Consider the following 26378-nt stretch of genomic DNA (forward strand, 5'->3'; position numbering starts at 1 on the left):
TATTTTGCAATTATACAAAAGAAGGAAAAATTACATAAAATACCTACACATTTCTTTTGAAACCATTTGGGAGTGTTCAGATGTTTCCAATATACTGTCCCCTTTATAAATTGCAGTATTTTTATACAGGACTTTTTCTCATGCAATGTGAACTGGGTAACTTTTAGAACAACTTTGATCCTGTTTAGGTCATTGCACCTACAGTTTGGTTTGGTTTGATTTATTTATTTTTTTAACATCTTTTTCATTTACTATACATATCATGCTGCACTAGTCTCCGTATGGTCAACGAAGGAAGAACAGGACCACAAATTCCACTGCAGCCTTCGCTGTCCTGACCTGGAATACCTGAAAGGAGCCAGTTTGGCTGGAACAATTACTAGTTTATTAGTAGAAAACAGGTGTACTATAGATTTCTTTGTCAGTAATTAATCCTGCCCATTGTCTACTCCACACAGCTTTTATAACTAGGAGCAATTGCTTGGCTGAGGGAAAAAAAAATAATACTTTTTTTACTGTGTGAAGCTATTACAACTGACACAAACAATGATCCTTTTATTAAAATTCTGTGGCCCATCATCAAAGCCCAGAAACTGCTCACTGAAATCACGATAATATTTTTTGGACAATATATATAATCTTCTAAACTCAACTTTAAAAACGAGTGAATTGGTTTGGTTGAAAATCTCCTCCAAAATCAGTCAAAATATGATTAGGATCTGCTTAATAAAATGAATCTTTCATTGGGAAGTGTTCAATACTTCAATTAACATTATTATTAAATTCAGTAAAAATATGTTTTTCACTCCTTCATTGCTACATAGTCTGCCAATACTACATTAAATAGGCCATTAGCAGAGAAAAGAACAGTTATTAAAAAATACCATTCCCTTTCACGTATCTTCTCCCACCTCCCCCCTCCAAAAAAAAGTAACCACCTCTTGCAACCTATGGAGTAGTATTTATATTTTTCTACTTTGATCCAAAGCATGTAAGGGGTTAACAATCACCAGTAAACTAGCTAGTGCTCATCCATTAATAATGTCTGTAGGACAGTCCAGCTAACTTGATGGTCACTAATAATTAGGAGTAGAATTATTCAAATGTTAATTTTATCCCTTTCTGGTCTAGCTGCCATCCTTTCCTAGTCTTTCTCTGAGAAAAGTTATTTCTCTAAGCCCTACGCTCCAGCTATCTTTTTATTTGCTAAGGAAGAAATCCTGTAGTTAAGGGGGTTTGTAACTACTGCATTTCTAGGAAAGATTTTTTTACATCATGAATAATGTCAGATTTGGAATTAAGGGCCTGCAACAAGGGCAAATTCCGACAGGTAAGTGCATCGGTTTCTAGGACTACTATCCTGAAACCATCTCCCCTCTTTGTTTGAATACAGTTTTTTTGTTTGTTTTTTAAAATTGTTTATTTTCTACATTTATGCCTGGTTCTCCCCCATCAAGCTTATTCTCCAAACATATTTAAAAAAATTAAGGAGGACTTAAAGAGGTGATGGCTATAAAAAGACAATACTTGTGGAGCCCCTAACCTGCCAGTTTGTAGGCAGTAGTCATCAAGTCACAAAAATATGGAAATAGCTATGGCTTGGAGCATGAAAATCAACATATGTAGTCATCATGTATTTTTTTGGAAGAGAGGCGAAACAACCTCTGTCACTTTTGCCGTGCAACGGAACCCGCTTTCTCTTTTAGGGATCACCCTGCCACTTCCCATTAGCATTAGCAGCACTCTGAATTGCAAAATCTTCAGATGAACGTGCCTTGTCCTGTCATTTCCCCCACAGGCTGTCTAGCAATGATAATCCACTAAAGGACTGTTTCATCCAAGTGGCAGTGTCCGAGTCAAATGCTGGCAACAGGCAGGGAAACCCAAACCTGTTGAGGCAGACGTCTGCCGAGACGGGAGGAATCGGAGCGACGGCCCTTAAGAGGGCGAGGCGGGGGACATACTTTGCGCCAGCAGAATAAGTCCATGGGCTGCACCCGTGATGGGAGACTGAGACCACGATCATGATGGCTGGAAGTTTGTGGGCCGCGATGCCGATGCTGGCCAAAGCAGGCCTGGGGCTGCGCTCTTTGGAGGAGTGCCTTTTCAGATTAGTCGTGCGGCTACTGTAGTTGATGCTCAACCTGGACGGACAGGCCTGCCAGGCAGAAACTGCTCAGGCAGATGATGCTAGGGAGGACAAAAATTATCCACCGCAAGACTAAGAAGACAGATGACACCCAGCAGGAACAGCAAGCCAAATCTGCAGAATCCACAATGCAGCTGGCTAGCCCGAGGCTACCTGCCTCTCTGAAGTGGAACAGACATCACTGATGAGCTGTCAAATTAGATCACCAGCCTGGAAATACTGAAAGAGATTTAGTTCTTCCAACAGAGAAGGGGAAGTTTAATAGATGAAAATCTTCCTGAAGGGGCCAAGGTAGCATGGGGAAAGGGGAATCCTTCAGATGCAGCAACAATGAAAAATTACTCACCTCGTGCCTGCCAGCAGACCAAGAGGTGGGATGCACGGCGCTCTGCAGCAGCCACAGTGGCTGTAGTCACTACCAGCATGGAAAATAAAGGCCACGCCTGCAGGAACATGCACGGAACAGCAACAAGTAACCCTTGCTACAGCACCCCCCACCCCCCCCCCACCCCCCAACAGATCTGTGATATCTTTATATATCGCCCTGGAGCTGGGCTCTGAAGTACTACAAATCTAGTATTTGAGACACGCAGCAGTGGGATACAAAGACACTGCCTGAATCCGAAAGCCCAGCACAGCAGAGGCGCACGACGGCATCTCCCCTCAAATGTCTTTTGCAATAAAATTCAAGCACAAAAAAGATGTGTGAAATACAATTCAACTTCAATAAATCCAGAACAAAACTTCGTATTACCAAGTGAGTAAGCATGTGCTCAGGTGTACGGTGAATATGAAACTTGGAATTTCCGTCAGGGACAGCAGCAGCACGATTCAATTATAGATGCAAAGAAGAAATACTGCTCTTAGGGGAAAATATTAGATGTATTAATCCATTAAGCAGCTGCATCATTGCAATTATACTTTGAAGTTAAAGACTGTGAAACACACCAAAGACTGAAAGAAGTGATAAAATTGAAAATTAAAAGGAAAAAAACCTCAAATAGGCCTACAGATCCCTCTTCCTAGCAAAAAAACCCAAAAACAAGAGGTACAAAAAAATAATCACATACTAGGTTCTGTACACACATAGAACTATAAAATCAATTTATGGCCATACCAAGGCAAATCTACTTGGGAGAAAAATCACAATAACGTCTCCATTCCCAACTTCAGGATTCACGGAGCAGACAAACCATACATCACCTGCAGAGATGCAAACAGAAGATGCTAGCAGACCAGAAAGAATACAAACCAGACTTCTGAATTGAAGAGCTTATGCTGGATTTCTTGATAATGATTTTAGTTGTATCTATTCCTTTATTTTCACCTCTTTCAGCTAATCTCTTTTTAGGTACTTCATCCTCATCTGTTCCAAACCCACAGCACTGAGGAGCAGAGTTTTGATCATCTCTTGCTTTTTAATCAAGAGAAGAATAGATGCCCAAGTCCTACAGCTCTCTTCATAGGTCACGTTACTTGTATGTATTTTATTTCATGGCCAAAACCATGTTAACACTTCTAAATCATATTTTCATATATTTTAGATAATATAAGATGTCTTCAATTGCAAAGTACTCATGTCCATCTTAAACCTTAGTCTCAGCTGCTTGATAATAACTCAGGATACACACCCACGCTGAAGTCTAAATTATTCTTCCATCAACTATAATTATAATTTAAATAAACGTGTGTACGTTTGTGTAAGAGAAAGAAAGCAGAAGTTGAAGAATTAGTTAATCAAGATACTCCACTAAGCTAGGACACCTATTGGGCAGTTCAAGAAGTACCTTACAAAAATTAAGTCCCTCTCTAGGCCTGTGTTTTTCAAAAGATTCAGATAGTAGCAAGAAATTCCTGGGAGAAAGGCTGCTTTAGTCTAAAAATACTTAAGAGCGTGGGGTAGGCTATAAAGAAGGATTAGGAGATAAAAAAAAATGATGAAAAGGATGTGAAAACAGACCCTCTTACAGGCAAGCAGTTAAGATGCTACCCAGGAGACTTCACTGTCCAAATGTTACACATCCTGCCCAAACAATCTCTGGCAATTCAATAGTTGCAAACCTTGAAAGCAAGCACAGTGTGGCAGTGAAGAAAGGTAACAAACACAAGGTGCTTGATGGGACTGTGTCAACTGTTAACCAGAACTGATATTTCCTAACTTGTTTTCTGTGTGGAAAACTGGGATGCCAACCTAGTAGGTGAATCACTGACGATACAAAAAGAATTCGACAAAAAAACATGTTATAAATTTAAGGTATCATTAAAAAAATTATACAGTTTTGCTGCTGAAAAGCTTACATTTCAGTTCCATCAGAATGGTCAGATTTTCTTTGTACCTAGGTCTAAACTGGAACTGTTTTTTCTTCTTCAGTGTAACACAGCTCAAATTTCTCATTCCTACTCACTCTTCTCTAATCCTATATCAAACGTAGATTTTTTCTATAAATTGCTGTTGCCCAGTTGTCTCAGTGCCCCTAGAGACTTCCGAAGTCAAACTGAACTCTCATTTGAAAATTAAGTCACATATGAAAAGACTACTAAAAATAATCAGCACATTTCCGACATACCCAATGCAACAGTTGAACATCAGTTTCAACCTGGCTTCTCTGCAAGCACTGGTCATCTCAGCATCAAGGGGAAAAAGACAAATCTAAGTGGTAAGTGTAACATTTCACTGAACACTTAAAATTATCATATTTATTTCACTGTTGAATTCTTCAGTTGCTGAAAGGTTGTCATGTAGCACTATCTCACCATATGGCAACAACCTCAAGTCCTAGAGGCACATACTTAAAAGACCATAACATGTCAGGCCCCTTGAATAAATTAGATAGAACAATTATGCAAAATAATACTGCAATGAGATACATTAACAAATGAGTGTGTCACCATTCATGAAATGCTGTGAAAATAAATTCCACACATCACGGTGGTCATCATCATCATCAAACTGTGAAGCAACAAAAGTAAAACAACATCACAGTATTTACTGTGCCCTTCAGCAACTGAGATTTTAAGAAGGAAGAAGGGGGTTGCAAGGGAGAAAAGTCACTTTTACTGATGTTCAGTGAAAATATAATAAAATATTACAGAAAGACAAGTGGCAGTAGCGTTAAGAACAGCAGAACATTTACCCATGCACTCTATACAGACAATCAATGTTAACTCGAGAGCTCACGTACATCTCATCTGTAAATAATATGAAGTATCATCGTAAAAAAATGTACCTCGTACAATCTCAGATAGACCAAGCTACATTTTTATGGGGTTTTTTTAGATTTTTTTTTTTAACAGATTTAATTGTCCTTGATGATCAAAAGACATTAGACAGAAAGGGGGATAGGGGAGGAAATCGATACCATCTGGTTTTCCCAGTCCTGTCTCTAAAGGCAGTGTCTCAATTCATCCTTCTTTGCTTTTTAACCCTCTACCCCCTTAAGTTTCTCCATACAGGGGAGAAAAAACTGAAATGCTCAAAGTTGTATATGATAATGACCAACTGCCTTTTAGATAGTATAGAGTTAAATTTTACTAATCCTTTTCTAAACATTTCAGCTGTCAGCTGATTTTTTTTTTTTTTAGCATTTCAGCAGCAAGTAATACTTCTGTTCTACACCAGAGAAAATAAAACTGGCACAAGAGGCTAGGGGATACTGCAGCAGTAGCATGTAGCCACCTTGAGAAATCCCAACACTTAGAAACAGCGGCTGTTTGGGAAAAAAAAGAAAGACACTTTTTAGCATCATCCCTTCAAAACTTGTCTGAAAAGATAACAGTATTGTTTTCAGCAATATTTTTAGCTCTGGTTCCCTTTGAGTGTTCTTAGCTGTAACGTCATCTGCTGTTCCCTTGGAAGAAGGCTTGCACGTACGCTTTACAAAGTTTGTATCATTCTCATTGCAATAGCATATATATAAACAAAATCTGCAAGACTAATGTGAAACTTCCCCAAACCCTGACCAAATGCACTGATGATTCCCGCTCACGCTCCCCTTCAGAAACAGAAAATGGTTCGTTATAGCAGAATTAGTAGAAGTGCAGGTATTTTTCTAAGTCTCATCATCACTTGCTCCCAGCCATAAGTGGGGGAAAAAAGCAAACTTATATGTGTATTACTAGGTAACAAATGTTTGAATAAATCAGGAATTGAGAGTGCAAGTACTGACAGTAAAAACCTGAAGCCCTCAGGTAATCAAATATAAAGAAGTTTACAATGTACATTTGCACTAAAGCCTACTCCACCATTCTTGAACAGATCTCAAGATTTCAGTGAGATACTCATTACAAAGGCTTACTTCTGAATAGCAAGGAGCAAGAGTAATGTCACAGGAGAAATGGTAGAAGCCAAGAATTAAGACCCCTGGAAAACAAGAACTTTTTCAAAACAAAAAATCTTTCATTTTTAGCAATAGAAGACATTCCTAAAAGTAACACTGTGTGCCTGCAAACCCTCTGAGAAATTATGTATATACAGAAAACACCTATTAAAGAGCCTGGAATTATCCAAGTTAAGCTTACTCATGCCATATTCTTCTATCCATTTATGTGTTAGGATATATTTTAATTATTTCATTATCCTTATTTTTTTTCTTAAGGCCTTGTAACATTCAAACAGCTGCTGAAAATATCTACCTATGGTAGATAAGCAGCACACAAGTTAGGACAAAAAAATGTACAAATGAAGTCGCTTGCTGAACGCTGTTGTAGAAAGCAACAAAAGTTTATTAATTAAAGTATCAAAAATATTTTTGTAATTCCAGTTATTTTGAAACAAAGGTTAACTGAATTGTGCAGAAGGTAATTACCCAATTCAGATACATCCTTAGGGCATTATGTTAGGGCTTTTAAATTTGCTCAAGAGAAGAATGGAGGGACCACATTCTACAGTGAAACGACCCATCCAAGTGTCTTTGGTTTTAAAAACAAACTAAAACATGCTTTTGTTTTGCTTGCCAACTAGCTCATTGTTATTTTAATCCGAGTTATTTTCCGCCAGTTTTTGTTTGGGTTTTTTTTTTTGGGGGGGTGGCTCAGCTTTTTTTTTTTTTTTTAGGATCTCAAAGCTTGCATTTGGGAGTTGTGTGAATACTGTCTGAAAGGAGAGATATGCAAAATCTTGAAAAACACTAGCATTATTACCCAGTTTGAAAGAAACTTCTAGAATTAAAAGTCCATATAACTAAAAATGAAGTAGCAAGTGAACTAACCTTTAAAAATGTTCATTTTCTTTAGTGAAGAAAAACTAGAAAGTTCCACAGCCAAATTAAGACTACATTTCAAAATAATTTATTCAGTCACATAAATACTTTGTAACATTTGCATGTTCCCTTTTTCACATCCTTGGCACACAATATAGCTCTTAACTCTTACAAAACTAGTGTAAACATCCATGGAAAATAAAATGGAGAGAAAGCGGGACATAGATAAAAATTCAATAAATAGCAGGAGTGAATAATTGAAGGAAAATAAGTAAATCTTTCCTATAATTACACTTGAATATTTAATTGAAATAACTTTTCATTTTTAAAATATAGTGAATTAAAACTCAATTCCCATCTTTCTACCATTGCTGCATTTAATCAGATACATGATACAATTATTTAGTTAAGTTCAACTTCTTGAACGAACAATACCAATTCAATGCAATTCTATTATCTGAGGGATCAACAGTTTTGGTTCACATACAGAAGGTTACAAACCATTATTTTCAAGTTAGTGGTTTTGGACAGTATAACTTCTAAACTCCCTGACACCCTTCCAACCCGACATTAAGATTTTCCTTAATGAGCATTAGTGTATAATCTGTTCTTGATAAAGACGACATTAGACAGATGTTGTCGGACACCTGGATAATGTTGAATGTGATTGAACCAACGAGACACATTAAGGTACTTCTCCTTTTCTTGCACTGTGAGGTCCACCTGCATTGGGAAGAAATACAAGGCACCAGTAAGAAAAGGCAGTGCATTATCAATGTATTAACAAGTGGTAAGGCAAAATAAAAGTGGATAGTTTTTACAGCTGATTTCAACTCACAAACAGGCCAGCAGTATTCTCTCTTAATTTCACATATTAAAATTCACAGCCCCAACTATACATTTACTTTTAATTTACTCAAATGAACAGACCTGGAGTGTGGAATGTACACTTGTGTGATACAAGAGAGGGAAACAGGGCCTTAGCTTGCTTGACTTCAATGCATCTGTTCATGGGGTTAAGTATTGAGGGGTGCACGGAAGAGTTAGTCCCACAACATGCATAAGTCTTTCACATTAATCTAGCAGGCGGTCTTGCCTTACAGGAAAAGCAACTACTTTGTACTTCAAGTGTACTGTAAGTATAGGAGTAAGGTTTTTTTCAGACTGGATAGAAAAATTTGAGCAAGAGTCATACAATAGTTACTGAGCAACAGCATAGCTTAACACTTAACTGTTCAGACAGGCTAGCTCACATTAAGATAGCAATGGCATCAGTCAAGTTACAGCAAAACAAACTGGAAACCTGTCCAGACTTCACAAAGTACCATCACTTAGTCCTACAGTTTGAGGCTCTGCTGTTTACCAGAGTTCTCAAGTCAACAGCACATTCACTTGCTTATTTTAACCCACATCAAAAAGCTGTAAGATCAGTCAGGAAGAAGCCTCCAACTATCACGTAACCATTGCAACAGCTCCTTGCCACAGGAATCGGGGCTAAGATTAATGAAGTGCTTCAAGCCTACCTTTACTTTTATCAGAGGACTGGCTCAGGTAAAGTCATCTACAATTACAGATCTTAACTATTACCTTTCAAAGTCGTCTAAGTTCAAGTCGGCAACATCCCCAAATTTGCAGCAAAATCTTTTATTAGTTCAGAGTCTTTCAAGCCAGCTGTAGAAAAACTATTCCCATCCTGTATTACTGTTCCTTAAATAGCAATTTCAGGTCTCCTCATTCCCCTGTAATGAAGTTAAATTATTTCGAAACTGATAAGCTGTTTCCTCGCATTAACCTACTACAACTGAATTTCAAATGGGGTAGTCCTCAAAAGAGACTATAAAAACTGTATCTGAAACAAAACATGATTTTCACATCAACTACCCTAACTTACCTCACCCATACCTAAACCATTCAGTGCGGGATTCGCAACACTTCATTTTCAGTTAGCTAAGGCAGACATCAAGCTTCACTTAGTCAACCTTGACAACACTTGCAGTCAATGAAAAAGGGCACACCTGTAGAGGATAGCTTTAACAGACATCACTAGACAGACATGCCTAATATTTTTCATGTTTAGACTTCTAAAGCTAATCAAGGTTAATCCCCTCCTCAAAAGCTAAACAGATGGCATATGCCTTATGCCTTGTTCTGCAAATGCCAGATTTCATGGATAATGCAGGTTCCCTGCAACTTTCATCTTGGGCACAGGACAGCTGGAAACAAGTATGTTCCAACAAACTTTAAATCGCAAAAGCAGCTATACATACTCATTTACTCAGCTGTACGAGTGAAAAGCTGGTGTTTAAAACTAAGTTTTGTATTAAACTTTACCTCCTGACACACCAGCCCTTTATATTTTAAGGGCCACCTATAATGTCTGCTGCTTCTCCTTACTGTCCTCTCACACAGCCCAGCTCTTGGCTTAGAACTGGAAAGCTTTAAACATGTAGAGGTAGAAAAGAAGGTAAGGATATATATGCTACAAGAGGAACCACTGGAAAAATACCAAGGAAGAAGAATTTCAGGAAGTTGCAGAAAGGTATTCTAAACCAACACCACAGAGCATTAAAGCTCTGTTAAGAGGAACATTCAAACTGTGGCAACAAGCAAAAACCAGGGATCTCACAGCTGCTCCTAAACCCAAGTAGCTCTTCTTCCTACAGGACTCACTCACCAGAATACAAACATAGCACTGTCAACATACTTCCACAACAACAATTTCAATTCTGAACCCCAGTTCAGGTAGTACATGAGTATCTGCTTCTCCTGCTGCTGGCATGGAAACAAACTATTCCTACAGCTGCATAGTCTGAAAGAAGTGCACAGACAGATCAATTAAAACACAGCCACTTACTAATTTTGCTGAGCTAGAAACCTAAGAGCTAATCAGCATTAGTCAAGAGGAAGAGAACAACACTGGTAAAGGGAAAAACTCCAGAATTTTTAAAGGCACTACAAGGTGGAAGTTATTAAAAGGTAACACTGAGTGCTTCACAAATTACCTGAGCTTCTCCAAGTACAGTATACTCAGGACAAAAGAAATCCATGCAGCGTCATTTAGGGAAAAATGCTTTTGATCACCTACAGTTTGTTGTAATTAGTGGTAATTGGAAGCTGGTGCTTGGTATGAAGATGTAGAACCATTTACAAAGCAACACAGAGCATGAAAAGAACATGTGTACTCTAAGGCTATCTAAAATTACTCAAAGAAAAGTAAGCGTATGCAGGTACTAAAAAATACCAAACACTCAAGTTCCTTGAGTGTTGTACATAAAGTTATAATTACAATACCCTTTTTCAAAGTCTTTAATGGATAAGCAATTTCTTATGAAAATGCTGAACTAAACTTCAGATTTCGCAGCAGATACAGTATCTTCTTCCCATAATTTTATACTGAGAAATCTCAATCTTCACATTTCTTTGATGTAAATAAAAAATAAAGTCTGGAAAACTAGTTCTCCATTCTGTCAGAGCAGTGAAAAAATATCTGAAGGGCAAAACCAGACAGCTACTCTAATAACAACCCCCTTTTTGTACTCTAGGCATAACACACAAGATACTTCTACTTATTTACATAATGTACCCTATCAGTGAAATACATTAAAAAGCACTTTGTGGCATGCTCTACTTTTCACTTGTAACATAACTCTTAGGTTAATTGTTTAGAGATCACTTCCATGGCATTTTTTACAACATTTTGTTAGATGGGTATTTTCTGTTCTCTCTCATTAAATTAGATAATTCCCCCAAGTTAAGAAAGGCTGCTGTTCTGCTGTTACAATAATTATTTGCTATTAAAGCAATTATTTTAATAGCAAAGAAGCAGGCACTCAATTTGACAGGCTTTTTTTTTTTTTTTCAAAAAAAAAAGAAGTCTTATTCTTCACCATAAAACTCACAAAGGGTAACCAGGGTGGTCACCATACAATGCAACCAGAAGAGTTTCTAGAAGGGCTATAAATACACAAGCTTTAATTATATTTGCTTTCAGTAGTGCTGTGGATGCAGGCATAAATTCCCATTCCCACACCCTGCATGTGCATGGGAAGTCTAAAAACCTGCCTGCACCTAAAGTTCTTCGGCATCAAGGAAAGGATAAGATAACTCACTTTTTAAATTTAGCCTTTAGATATGAGGGAAAGGGAAAACACAAAAACAGCTGAATGGTGTATTTAACAAAATGATGAACTTTCACGCAGTTTTGACTAATTTTATGCTGTTAAAGTAACATGCTTAAAATTAAATCTTTTCTTAAACTGAATTAGAAAAAACAGTATAAAATACCATTTCTAGCATTCTTTAGAAGGAAAGACTGTTATCCCAGTACTAAGGTAAGCACCATATCAATATTAACAAAAATTCATCAATGCTCATTATGGAAAAAATTAACTGGAAAATAAACTATTGCAGTCTAATTATTATTCAGTATCGGTAGCTCTGACAAGATAAGAGCAAACTTACTTTGTTTTATACTTGACATGACCTGAGAATTTTGACTGGGGCTTCTTCAATTTGCAGATTGAGATTTCACCCAGCAGTTATTTTCTAGACCTTATTAAAGAAATTTTCAAGTCAAACAAAGATTGGAGACCTACTTTTGTTCTGACAAATTTTTCAAGTCTAAACCCAGATCGATCTTTGTACTGACGATTTCTCTTAAAGAGAACTGGACTCAGGGTGTTTGAAAATACTTAATAAAAAAATAGGGATTTTTTTTTACTTTAAATAAATAAATAAAAAAAAATATGAAAGCAAGCTCATTACCACAGGGGGAATGTAATGCTTACAGATTGCATGAGCTATCCTCAAGCAATGCTTCCGAATTCATGTTTTCTCTGCAATCTATGCTTTAACCCAGTAAAACTTCATTGTTCATCGTATTTATCCACATACGTATTTAAGTAAAAGTGTCTAAAGACAATATTTATATTAGACATATGGAAACAAGGAATTACATATGACAATGTAAATCACATTAATTGAAAAAGTTCACTTAGACAGTCAATATCAAGCATGATACAGGTCAAACACCCAAGAAGTATTATGATGCAGTGTAACAACGTATACAATTTAGTTCCTACCTTATTAGAAGTGTCTATTTCTAATTCATAAAACTCAAAATAGCCTCAGTCCGCACAAAGCTTGCAACACTACCTGTGAATCTGACTGTTACTCATTAAAATACTAATTCCTTTTCCACAATATGGATTTTTATACACATAGTAATATTGTGCTGAAGATAACTAGGAGAGAGGAAGGCTACGAGAACGGCATACAATTGCAAAATGAAGAGTTGCTGCTCTTCAATAGACAGCTATTAGTAAGTTAAAACGGACAAGCCTGGACAGTGAAGAATCTGGCTCCAGAACCGCCCCCGCCCCACCAGACAATGGGAAGGGCAAAATGAAGGTGGGAGGAGGGGAAGAATATGAAGGTGTATGATCTATATTCAGAAACACTAAGGAAAATGAAACCACAGGTGAAGAATTGAGCAATTGGGTTGGGTCCAAAAGGATTGGGTGGTCTTGAAAACCCTTCCAATGAAGTGTGCAGCAGAAGATTTTTAAAGTTTTAATAATACTTGACTCGTTTGGGATGATCATGGCATGTCGGTAATATTTACAGTATCCTATTACCAATGTCTGTTAGAATGTAGTTGTCAAGTCTATGAAAGCAGATTAATCCTGAAGGTCATTATCAGTAACGTTTTCATATCAATTTTCTAGACAGCTTGATGGACAGCAAGAACTGCGGATCTCCACCACCACCCCCATGCCTCCCATTACCACCTCCTCTCTTGAAGGACTATAGGAAACATGTATTGATATTTTCTAAAAGGCTTAGCTGAAACAATGGTAAATATGACCAACTGCTTCCCTGGACCTCATCACATCAAGAGATACAGCAGTTTCCTACCACACTAAAGCTTAGGGTGGAGAAGCAGCTCTGGGCATACTTGCTTCTCATTACAGGGCAGGGGGTGGGAATAAAAAAAAAAATAAAAAAATATCACAGAATTCTACGGTTCAAGATCTTACCCCTATAGTTAAGTACTAATATTAACCAATTCTGAAAGCTTCAGAATACATGCTATTCCTAGCTAGTAGCCTCTAGATTTTCCTCTTTGTTTAGGATAGCCACCCCATTATATATACCCTTCTGATTCAGAAAATTATCTTCCATGAAATCAAACATTCCAGAAACAGATGCTGTAATATAAACTTGTCCCAAGTAGTGTCTGGATGGTTACAGGCACCCAGGAGCACCAAGTCATTTGTTTTTACCATCTGTTCCATTTCCCAAAGCAATAACTTGTATCTTTTCTTCTTGATTAGGTGGTCTACTCCAGAGCAAACTAAATTTAAAATATGCTTTATTTTCCCCTGCCTAAGTATTTTTTTAAAAAAAAAAGTCTCCTTTGAACTCGTACTCTTACAGCATATACAGTCATATATTTAGAAATTACTTAAATGTTTTTCTATGTCTACATATGATATGTGAAAGGTAACCCATTCTGACACTCTAGTCAACACACCTTTCCTACTAAAGGTGTTTTACAAGGCAAATAAGATTTAACAGAATTAATTCTAAGTGACTCACTCCAACATGTTTTCAAAAACCTTCAGAAATGAAGCTTCCCTTCCCTCTCCTCTGCTTGACACACTCTCATTTGAACTTTTACTCCTGGACAGTGAAGATCCATATAAGTTCTTCCTCATTTCCGATAGTATTTCATTATTTTATCTCCCCCCCTTCCCTGCCCCAGCCTCTGTTCTGAAGCATAGCATTCTTGCACACTTCTCCCAGAGACCTTCTTTTAAATGTACTAAGTAACCATTCACCCAGTTGGTTAAATTCATGTTTGCCAGAGGCATCTTTTTCTGATTATCTCCCCCCCTTTCCTAATGTGAAACTGACTGCTTTTATCTTTTCCCAAGAATTTAGCAGACCTTTTTGTGCAAGTCCTTTGTTTTTTTTCCAGGAGCACCCACTGCAGAGAAGGATAGCTCATTTACAATCACATTCCGGCCACCAAAATACAAGTAACTTCTACTGCTTCATCTTTAAACTACCACTTGGGGTTCAGAATTGAGGTGCAACGATTTATAAGCACTTCATAGTAAACCCTGAATTGACTACAAAGAATCTCAACATCTCAATTCTGTACAAAATCTTGGAGGTTTGGGTTTTTTCTTGTTGTTTTTTTTTTCCTCCTACACACCAACTCCCCATGCCATTTTCATATACTGTATATTATCAAGTCTTAACATTAAGTCTTGAAACACAAGAGACATTTTGTTATGGCTCACACTTTTACAGGCATTCATCCTTCAAGAGCTTAATTTATGTACATTTTTCATTGCACCAGCAGTATTTCTCCAATACTAACATGGTTAGTACTTCCAGTTCTGACACATCCTTGCAGTTTGATTCATCTATTTCCCCATGTAGTTCTGTAAGCCAGTCATGTTTCAGCCTTTAACAGATTGATTCCTCATACCCAGAAACACAGGGATAGCTATTGCCCTTGTTACATTACATAAGAGGAAAGTAAAGCACTCTGGACACTACAGACAATACACTTACTTTGACAGATTCATAGCTAAATATTAAAAAGAGTAAAAAAAAGAATACAAAATCTTGTTTTTAAGTTCTTGTAAGAAACCTCTCAATTTCTGTCCTGTAATTGTCACTGATCAATTCAGCAAGTCAACTTCAACAATAAACTGCCCTTTAGATAAACAATTATGATATCTGCATTTATAAAAATAATGCAAATAACACTTACCATGACATGATGCAGTCCATAGTACATCAAAATGTCTGCTAAGGTAAAAATGTTTCCTGCAAGGTAGACTTTATCTTCAAGGTGTAAATTAAGATCCTAAAAAGGAAAAAGTCATTATACTGCTGTAGTACTGACTTTGTAAGACAAAATATTAAGGCAATTGTTAAAAGTAATAGAAAACTACCTCTGAAGACCATGCATATAAAATAAATGCCCGCTTTAATTTTTCACAACTGAACAAAGGAGAAAGACATTAAAAGAAAAGAATCCAAAAAAAGTGTCAAGATAACGGAAGTATCATAATTCTTTGACAGCAAAAATTCAATAGAATTTAAATGTTGGTCTCCAAACAAACGCATAATTTTTCATAATTCCCCCACTTACATCACTCAAGTTTTTGTAAATACAACTGAGATTTATTTTACATATTAAGCTAACTCCACAGAAATACTTGCAAATCTGTCTTTTCCTGACTTCAGATTACTGGAATTCTAAAATGCAGGAGTTGTGCATCTTTTGTCATTAGTGCATATGACTCAGAAGCACTGCTGTTACACATTTAACATTTGGTAAGTGGAAAATATAGTCCTATGATCAAAGGAGAGCATTTTGCTCTTTCAGCAGCAGCTTCTCCTCCCCTCCAGGACTCACTCAATGCAAAAGTTCTGGAAACTTTCAGTTCAGCAAAGTTCTGGAACTGCAATGTGAGAGAACCAGGGAAACACAAAGGGATATTGGGGTGGGAGACAAAGTGTTTCAAGCTCAGTGCCAGAAACTTAATACCCATCAGCTGGTATCATTTTACAACTGCTTTTATTAATGTTGAAATCACTGCTAGCAATTCTTAATAACAGATACTGTCAATTCAGTTGCTATCTAAATACATATGACGAGAGCACTGCTTCAGCATTTTAAGATCATCCCTCTCTCAACAATTCCGTATCAGAAGCTATACAGGTGGATAGTAGAAGTTTTCATTTAGATTCAGTGAATAAATATTTCAAATCTGTATTACTGGAAGAGTTTTTCATGGCTTTTTGTAGGCAGTCATTCTCTGCCAGAAAACAGGATGCCAACATTCTCACCATCACTCATGTGTATCACTTCTGAGATCACAGGCATCACACAGCGGCTCTACCTCTTTAACTCTTCTTCCTTTTCTCCACATCTTACCTACCTCTCACACTGTTTACGCATCCTTCTGCCCCATTTCCCTCAAGAAATAAATGTAACAGCAAATGAAATTATCTACTTTAATCCTGATGCTAGCATAAGCAAGCCTTAGTTTTATAGTATTATTTTCAGAAATGTAGGAAAAGTTTCCTAGCTTTTCCCTGGATTTGGAAACTCTCCTTGTTATTATTCCTCTGCTGGCTGAAAAAACTTGTAGTAAATGCACACCTTTTTCCTGAAGGCACCCACTCTCCCTGTCCCAGAAAGAGAATTAAAAAGCTTAAACATAACTAACATTTCAAATTTCCCTGAAATAGTTTTTCAGTATAGATTACAGCATGTTCCATTTTAAGACAACCTTTCATTTTAAGAAGCAGTCTAGGGCAAGGAGAAGAGGGCTAATAATTAGCAAACAATCTAAAAATTACATTTAGCCTTAAGCATATTGTAGGTTTTGTGGTTCCATAATTTTACCAACATGGAGATATCCTACAGTGCATATGTAAAAAAACCCAAAACAGAAAACTAAAATGCTGAGACTTTAAAACATCTGACCTTGCATTTGCATTTGACAAGTTTGACTCCATTATGCCACCTTACTATCTCTTTGATAACTTCTTCATGACAGGACTCTGGTCCTTCTGTAATATTTAAACATCCTCATGTCTACTTTGATTTCTTTTATTAGAGCAAATCAGGGAAAAATATTAACCCCTGCATAGTTAAAATTCTGTAAGGTCATCTGCCCCTGGCTATGTAGCTTCTTTTCTTTAGACTGGTTTACTGCTTTGGTCATGTTAGTTAGCGCTCAAATTACTTTAAACATGTAACTACAGCTCTGCAGAATTTCAAACACAACACAAAGGCAAATGCAATGTTAAGAAAAAGCTTGCAGGAAGATTTGTCTACTAAAAAAAACAACAAACCTCAAACTCAACTATTCTGACACAGGTTCTCTGACCAGTATTTTTAGTTTTGATTAACCAGAAATTCAACATGTATTATAATGAGAAGTAACACCACTGAAATTATATTACCCCCCTCTCTCACCCCTTTTCTTCTTTATCTAGGCTATGGAATCAGGATTTTGTAAATTAGAAAGCTCATTATGTCTCAAGGTAAAATTAACACAGTTATTTCCCTGCTCAAAATTTTGGATTTCTGCATCAAAGAAGTTATGGCATGCTAATTCTTAAGTTTTATACTGTGCATGTATACTCAAAATATTCATCAATAAAAAAATCCTAAAACTTTAAAGGCAGGGTAAGCCATTACAGCATGAATAATTATTTATTCTGGTTCATCAAGTTTTATGAAGTCAGCTAACTGAGCAAATGGAATTTGACAAAAATGGTTTAGTCTTGGATAAATTAGCATTAGTTTACAATTGTTTTTGAACATGTACTTTCCTTCCATAAAACAGACAGATAATCTGATTTCATTCTGTATGTCAAGCTAATTCCAAAACACCACAGAATTTTTTTTTTTTTCTCCTGTGCACTAGGCACATTTAGTTAATCCTGCCTCGTGGGTTATGCTTCCCATAAATGATTATATTATTGGCTAATAGCCAACTGTGATAAAATTCCTGAAAGTCAATCTTTAAGTGACCATAGTATTAAACTAAAATAGTGTTCCTGTCCTGGCGAGATTAATGAAAATTGGAATACAAAACTGTATTTGAATTTCTATTACATCCAAGAAATTCAGGTCTGTTAGCTGTCATTTGTATCATTGTCCTTCATGTACTGCATGTCACTACTTAAATTGATTATGCATATACAAACCCAGTATTAAATGACTGAAATAAGTCTTGGAAGTTGCTTGCAACTATATAAAGTTATTGTTGTAATCCTTTGGGAAACCTTTCTGAAATTTCAGACAGGTATTTAAGGCATAACTTCAGTCTGATGCGCTAATATGTGCTGAACAACTGCAGCAATTCCAATTCCACTTTTGGGTATGAGCGGGAAAGAGTAATGAGAAGAAGAGATGTTGCATTATTTATGGACTAACTGATGAATTTCCATTTGCTTGTTCTATGGCAAAATATCCAATTTACAGCCCATATCTAGAGTGACAGCTTAACACATCCTATCCACAGCACACTTCCGGCTACCCTACAGTATCACTTACTATCTTTTAAGTATGCAACCTAATTGTTTGTAATCCAATTCATCTGTTAAGGTGACTGAATCCCTTCCAGTCATTGCAAGTTGAAACAGCAGCTCAGGTAAGTAACAGTTGCTTCTTACAATGACTCAATAGCTTACACAATGGATCTAATCATAATCCAGTTTTGTGTTGGGTGTTTTGACCACAACACACTGCTGGTGTACGTACTTCCCTTACATCCTTTCATACCCTTTCAGTCAGCGATATTCTCGAGGTCATTTATGCCCTAAATGCCTTTATACGGCACCACACAAAGACAAAGAGCTGAGCACTCTCAAATGTCTCAGGAAAGCTTCTGACATTGCAGAACTCAAGAAAAGCAGAACTGCACTGTCAGGGCATAGCCCACATTTTTAATTCTCATGCAAAAAACTTTTTGAACTGGCAAACTATGGGCTAAACCTGATCTGGAAAAGGAATTCATTAGCATCTAATTAGACATTCGATGGCACAGGTGTTTCACAAAGTTCTCAATTCCTTCCCAGAAGAGCTGAAAAGCTACTAGTTATCCAGCACAAGTACTCAAGTACAAGTAAATTCCAGATATTTTTTTTCTCTGCAGCTTAATTTATCACTAACCAAAGCAAGCAAAGGAAAACACTCTCAACCTGTGGAAAGGTAACATAATGCATCAGATATTAGGTTATTATCACTCTTGACAATCATCATTCCTACATATCTGCTGAAGAACAGTCCAGAGGTAATGCTCCCACTTTTGTCCAGAACAGGAGTGCAAATCAAAGTCAGACAAAAATCCAAGAGCACTTCCACTGGCCACTTCTGAACAGTATGGCATTTACCCTGAATGAACATAAAAAAACCTGGTTGAGGTGGTCCAACTACTTCATGATTGTTTTAATGTCAAGTAACAGATTAAGTCAACACATCAGTTAAGAACAATATGAGAACCTATCTTCCTAAGGCAAACAGAAGAACCTTCCTATTCAAATTAACAAACATTAAACCACTTATTTACTGACATTTTTCAGAACCACATCACCTAAGTTAATGGTTAAATAGAGGCAGCCTCAAGTTTATAGCAGAAGTGACTGAACTGTTTTTGGCACAGCTTATTATAAATCGTGGCTCTAGGCTGCAACTGTCCCAAGACTGCCATTGTGTATTCCAGACATATTGTAAAACTACAACTTCAGACTTCCCTCCCCATTTTCGTTTTTCTTTTTTTCACCCGTACTCCCTTTTGACATAGTATACTTTAATGGTAGGCTGCCTCTTTCTGATTAATCATGGTGGCAAGAGAACAAATTAAAAAAAAAATCTTAATTGCTATACTATGAAATTATTAGTGCTGGAACAATTCCACAGCAGCCCTGTGTCAAAATAAATTCTTCTGCTAAGAAAAAAAAAATCCACAGCAAAATTTTAAAGTAGCAATATCTATTAGAATATAAAGGCAGAGATTCTCCTTCAAGTGACGACTGTTTCTCAGTAAGAAAATTTTGCTTTGCTTGGAAAACTTGATTTTACATATATAGACAGAAAATTAGCTTTTGGTTTTTATATGATAGAAGGGCAAGAAAGGTAAAAACTTAGGTTTTTTTCCTCATATGGTCTTCTCAGTTTGAGAGAACAAAAGGCATCACAATTTTTTATAAAAAAAGGACTGACATTTATCTAATACTTGCCATAAAGTATTATAACAAATACAACAAAAAACCAAGAGAGACCCCTGAGGGCCACCTAGTCATACCACCTGTTCAAAGTACAGCTAAACCTCAAGTTGAACCCTGATTAGTCAATGCCTCCTTTAATCATATTCTGAAAACCCAAGGGGTAAATAGTTTTCATGTGGTATCTGCAGAGTAACCATGACTGTAAAGGGTCTGATACCATTTGCACACAGAAAAGACCAGAGAAGTTACAAAAAAAGCAATGTAAACAAAACTTGTGCTTAACCAATCAATGATATTCCATAGATACAATGAAATCAAGATAATTATATAATCAGAGGTGTGAAAGAAATGCTTCTTTAGGGCTTTCACCAAGTTGAACTTTGTTAAAGTGGGCAAGATACTCCAAGTCCTCAAGATCAAGGAAGCTGTGTTTGAAAAGCACAGAGTACTAACAAGCTTTTGCTTCACACTATTTTAAGATGTAAAATTTTCCTTGATTTTAAGCAACACAGCGTGTTAATTCTTGAACGCTGCTTCAGTTATCTTCAGTTCCTGCAATAGTTCTAGTTGACTTAGATTCACCACATCTAACAGAAGTCAAAAGTATTTAGACTCTGCTAGCCTCAAGTAAAGTCAACCTTCCAATACATTGCAGCTCACAAAGCTAATTCTAAATCCAGACTCACTAATAGCACTGGAGCATCGTGTGATTTCCATCTAAACCACCCTTCCGTTTCATACACACCTAGTAAACACAGGCCTTAGCATTTACCATTACAAAGCAAGTTTTCTCTTCAAGCTCTGTTCCCAAAAGACTGCAAATATACTAATTACCAGTCACAAGTAGCAAGAAGGAAAATAAAGTAAGTTTTGCCATCTACCCCCTGCCATGTGGCTGCTTAAGTAACAGGGTGACCCTTGAGATTCTCTCTTCTGCTTCCAGCTGTTTAAGAGGAAGTAAGCTTTAGACTACAATTAAAGTTTAATACAGCAGACCAAAACCTCCATACAAAGTAGCTCGATATGAAGGGCAGATCTGCAGAGATTCCTTTACGATTTCACTTTTCACACACAATTCTGTCCAGTAACTCCTTTTGATATCAATACCAATTACTACAACATCAAGTAGGGCCTGTACTTCATAATTAAAACCCCAATGAGAATAGCTCTTAAAACAATCAGAGCAGTGTTATCTTGAAATACAACGCCCACTTGTTTATAACTGAGGGTTTATGAAGATGGTAAGAAACTGGTGTCTCTACATGGCTCATAAGAGACTAGTTGAATAATCTCCACGTTATAATCATGGCTCGTAAGAGACTAGTTGAATAATCTCCACGTTATAATCATGGCTCGTAAGAGACTAGTTGAATAATCTCTAAACTGTGTGGAACACCCTGGGTAGTTTTGCGTGTTTTGTGGTTGTAATGCAGTAAGAGCTCTGCTTCACATATTTTACAGTTTAAGCTGTCTTCCCTCCTGTTTCACATTGTTGGGGCATTTTTGTCAATAAAAGTGAAAAGCAGCAAGGAGAATAAAAGCCAGTACTTAAAGATACTGTCAAGTCTTCAGCATTTGCTCAGTGTTATTAATTGGTTGTTCATACATACATTAGCACTGCATGTGCTCCAAAACAAGTGGCAAGGTAATGAAGTACTCCTTACCTTCAGAATTATTCTAGTATCTTCTTTACTAGAGCCTCCATCTACTCGAGTCACTCTATATTCCAACCACTGCTGAACAACAGCTTTCTCTTCTGCAGTACCTCCAAGCAGTTGGTCTTTCTTAGCCTGTTTAACTAGGTGGGCAGCTATGGTCATTAATCCTGTCAGACCAGGACCATTGTTTGTCTGAAGAACAGGAACCTGGAAGAAAGAAAAGCGTAATACTAAACTCATTCAAAAAGCAGTCTCTATAGACTAGCTATTTTTTTATAGCCCCTCAAAAGAATCTTTAAAGCAATACATCAGAATATAGAAGTATTAACAAGCTAGTAATGGTAAAAGAAAGTACATTCTCTTTTTATTCTTTGGGTTAGTTGATTTTCAGTTCTTACAGAAATGTATTTAACACACACACATGGAGAAACCAAGGTACCTTTAGCTCCAATTAATCAAATTCTGCCAATATTAATAAGAAATAGTATAATTTGTTCTAACACTAGCAGAAATCTTATTAACTAACTTTTAAGTCCATCTCAGATTCAGAACTCTCACTTAAGGTTGTAGTCAGTAGCATCCCATTTCTCTCCGAGCAGACCAGTAGCCAGACTTACTGAAATGCTTATTCATACCTACTGTTCTATTCCAAAATGCTCTGACAGAATTTACTACAGGGGAGGACAACACAACACACCTCTAGCTTTAACCATGACTTTGTTAGTATCATTAGCACATGTTCAACCATGAGAAACGAAAAAGAATCACTAAATGTCATAAAGTGAATTAATTGAAACTCACTTCAACAGACTAAAGCCCATTCAGTCATTTATGACATAAAATGATAAAGAGAAACTGATTAAAATGCTTTTTTAAAAATATCTGACAACACAGGGGAGCCCTTCTATCTTCTGATTTAACATAAATTACAAATTGAAAGCTTACTATTAGTTTTGCAATTGTAGCAAGAATCTTTGACTACTATTAAATTTTTCTACTGAAGATGCAGTCAGAAAAACTAGACAAATCTAGTTACTTGATTTTTCAGACTTATGCTTTACAGTAATAGCATTAAAGTACCAGCTAGGTTGTTAAATAATAAAGGAAGGTTTTGGAACCAAAGAATGAATATACTGATATTTGGGACTTTTTTTACTGTTTACGACTAAAGTCGAGAAAAGCCCCATACAAAAACTTAAGGCGACTACATAGCTTCTTTTCTCAGTTGTCCTCCAAAAGGACCATGCAAAAGCCCTCACATGTTTGTGGCACTCTCAGCTTCATATTACATTTTGCATGCATCAAGTGCCTCTTAAACCACGAAACTTAGTGTTTCCACACGAACTTTAAAATGCCAAGACATCTACTTTAAAAGAGCAAAAGACTTAAGAGTAACAACTGTTCACTACAGACGCACTCCTGATATTAAAATCGAATCTTTTTTTCACATGATTTAACTACCCCAGCACAGACACAACTTGTACTGGCCCCAGGAAAACACAGGGAGAAGCGCAGTGTAGGAACAAGTACATTTTAAGCCCATATTCCTCCCAACGACACACGACAACCCTCCCATCGGCACAGGGAAGATGTTTCCAGAACCTACGAGCAGGTAGCGAGGCCCTACAGCCACAACTTACGGCGGGCGGTGAAGGAAAGGTTGGGGGGGGGGGGCGGGGGGAACGACCCCCACTCAAGGGGAAGCGCTGAAACGCTGAGCGTGCGGGGACGCGCAGCTGAGGCCAGCACTAAGCCCGCTCCGGAGCGGGGGGCCCGGGGGGCCCCAGCCACCGTGGCACCGGTGGCGGAGGAATCGCCGCGCCGGGCCAAGAAGGGAAGGGGCGAGGGAAGAAGCCGCCGGGGAAAGGGGCCAGTGGACACCCACCCGCCCGCTCGTCCCCCCGCGCCGCTGCCCGCTCCCGGCCCCCCCCCTCGCTCCCTTCACCTTCCGCTCCCCCTGGACGCCGTACTTGTTCCCTTTCGGCAGGCCCAGCAACTTCTCCAGCAAAGTCAACTCCTCCACGCCCGGCCCCAGCCGCGCAGCACCCGCCATCTTCAGCGGAGGATCACTTGGGAAAGGAAGGGCAGCTACAGCCGCAACCTCACAACAACGGCCAATCCCATTGGAAGACAGAACGACTGCACCGCCAAAGGAAGAGTCACTGCTATTGGCTTGAAGGGGCCGGCCAGCCAATCAGACGCTCGGCACAGCCAGCGCATGCGCCGAGCCAGGGTTTGCCTTGAAGTCCCTGGGGGCGGGAGAAAAGTTGCGGGTGAGGAAGGGCGCACGCGCAGCCTGGGCACACGCTCCTTGCCCACACGGTGGTTTGCGCATGCGGGCGCAGCGGGCGGGGCACGGGGCTCGGCCGCGCCCCTGGGTGGGGCTCGGTCGGGGGGCGGGGCGGCGGGGCGGGCGGTGACGGGGCGGCGGGGCGGGCGGTGACGGGGCGGCGGGGCGGGCGGTGACGGGGCGGCGGGGCGGGCGGTGACGGGGCGGCGGGGCGGGCGGTGACGGGGCGGCGGGGCGGGCGGTGACGGGGCGGCGGGGCGGGCGGTGACGGGGCGGCGGGGCGGGCGGTGACGGGGCGGCTTCTCGGCCCCAGCCCGGCAGGGAAAGGAGGAAACGCTCCCGCGGCGGCCCTGTCGCCGCTCCAGGGCCCGGCCACCGGCGGCGGGGCCTGAGCAGCCCCGCGGCTTCCCCGAGCAAGGGGCTGCCCGGACCGCGCCCGCCGGCCGGCCCTGCCGGAGCCGGTTGGTGCCGCGGGGGAGGCGGCCTCCCGTTCCGACGGGAATAAGGGCTGCGTCCCTCTCGGAAGGGGGGAGAGCCGCTGGGAGGCAGTTAACGGCAGGAGAGGCCTTCCCTGCGCTTGCTCGGTCGCTGGAGGCGGGCGGGGACGACCTGTCCCCCGTGTCCCCGCCCGCGGTGGCCCGGTCTGCCCGGCCCCTGGCGGCCGCCGCTGGGCTCCGCGGGTCGCTTCATGCAACCGCAGGGTGACACGGGGCGATGCCCTCTGGCATCGGGGGGCACCCTCTGGTTAGCTGGGCGGGCGCTCTCCGCCTTCCCCCGGGTTTCTCGGGAGCCTTGGCTGCTGGACTTGCACTGCTGATCTGTCCTTTTACCGGCCCTGCCCTCCTCCACCCCGCAGGCGTGGCACTTGTTGCCCAAGTGTGGCCACATTTAGCAGAGAAGCTGAAGTTTCAGAGCAAGTTACAGTTAACTAGAGATACTGTGGCTGGAAGGAAGGAAGATCACACAGAACCAAACCGCTAAATGCATCCATCGGGGGCATCAAAGGAAGAGGAGGATGAGAGGTTAAGAAAAGCATGTTAAGGACAGCAGTGAAGAGATAAAAAACACAAAATCTGAGCTGACCTTGAAATAGTCTGATCTAATTGCACGTTACTGTGTCTGAGATTTGTTAAAGACATGATGTAATCACCTTTCTAGGTATCTTCACTTTTTGAAGATACCCTGCTGCAGATGTCATACTTGTGTCTCATCATAAACGTTAGAAATTAAAACAATTTTAGACCGGCAAGTCTTGTTTGTGCAGAATACCAAAGTGCAGTTCTTGATGGAAGACTATTAAATACCAGACCAGCATTTCTACAAAAATTAAGGAGCTAGTCTTGTCCTACTACTGACAGTTTCAGAATACAGATTCAGGGCTATCACTGCGTTAGTTGCCTTAAATAAGATGATCCTGACAAATGGTTCTTCAGTGAAAGGCTTTATCTTAATACAAGATGACATTTAGATTTGTACCTTCTGTTGCAGAAAGCCTGAAATTGGCCACAGACCCTTTTTTTTTGAGTGGGGAGCAATTCTCAAATTGTGAGTGGATTTTTAAGCCTTTGCAGGAATTTATCCAATCTTTTATATTAACATCTGCAAAGCACTTCATTTAAAAAAATGTTCTGCCTTGAAAATTGCTGCTTGCAAAGTTTTTTTTTAATTCTTCAGCTCCTTTCCTGCAGCAATATTTTGAAATGCTAGTGTTCCAGCTGTGTTCCAGTGTGGTATCAATGCATGATCTAAAATTGTACAGAAAGCCTTCATTTTTCAGTGGGGAAATTGATAAAAAAGTTTTGCCATTTTTTTTAAAAACGACTTGATTGTTTTGTTATTGAAAGAGTTCACTTTTCACAGTTTATATTTTTATAATTTTTAAATGCTTTGGAACTTAGAAGGTGAGAGCAGTGTGAAATGTTAGTATCAATGCACTGAAATATCTGTCAGTTACAATAAAAAGGTTACACTTTCAGCCAGATGAAAAGCTAAAGGTTTGGTTGGGTTTTTTTACTTTCCTCCCACCTCAAAGTTTTAAAGACTTTGGAATGGGAGACTTTGTAAATTAGGTGGAGGAGATTAACTGTTTACAGTTGTGTAGCAGTTTTTCCTTCACCAAAGTGTTTAGCAATTTCTCCCTCTTTTTCTGTGCACAGTTCTTCCCTCGTTCCATTAGGTGGAGCTTTGCGATTAAGACTGCGGAAGAAACTTGCTTCAAAGTGCAAAATAATTCACCCCGGAATGGCTGGGGGAGGAGGCGAGCGAAGCCTACTTTGCTTAGAGGTATCGGTGTCCTGTACGCAAGCTCGATA

The 26378-nt window shown here is 39.1% G+C and overlaps 1 protein-coding gene across 1 annotated transcript; it reads right to left on the reverse strand.

Moving 5' to 3' along the window:
• Window positions 1-7412: 7412 nt before the first annotated feature.
• Window positions 7413-23882, reverse strand: EEF1E1 (eukaryotic translation elongation factor 1 epsilon 1). The gene is made up of 4 exons (XM_055705378.1): window positions 23722-23882; window positions 21783-21983; window positions 15137-15232; window positions 7413-8070 (listed from the first exon to the last, which is right to left on the reverse strand). Exons 1-4 carry the CDS (start codon window positions 23827-23829, stop codon window positions 7930-7932), a joined length of 546 nt encoding a protein of 181 aa, XP_055561353.1. The 5' UTR covers window positions 23830-23882; the 3' UTR covers window positions 7413-7929.
• Between the last annotated feature and the right edge of the window lie 2496 nt (window positions 23883-26378).

This window comes from Falco cherrug, chromosome 3 (assembly GCF_023634085.1).
Source record: "Falco cherrug isolate bFalChe1 chromosome 3, bFalChe1.pri, whole genome shotgun sequence".
Lineage (NCBI taxonomy): Eukaryota > Metazoa > Chordata > Aves > Falconiformes > Falconidae > Falco > Falco cherrug.

What these genes read in the sequence shown, in the direction of transcription:
- EEF1E1 (XM_055705378.1), bottom strand. Translation starts at nt 23,829, where the DNA reads ATGGCGGGTGCTGCGCGGCTGGGGCCGGGCGTGGAGGAGTTGACTTTG. An exon ending in GCGTCCAGGGGGAGCGGAAG is followed by an intron (nt 21,984 to 23,721) that starts GTGAAGGGAGCG and finishes TCTTTCTTCCAG; the next exon opens with GTTCCTGTTCTTCAGACAAA. An exon ending in ATACTAGAATAATTCTGAAG is followed by an intron (nt 15,233 to 21,782) that starts GTAAGGAGTACT and finishes TTTCCTTTTTAG; the next exon opens with GATCTTAATTTACACCTTGA.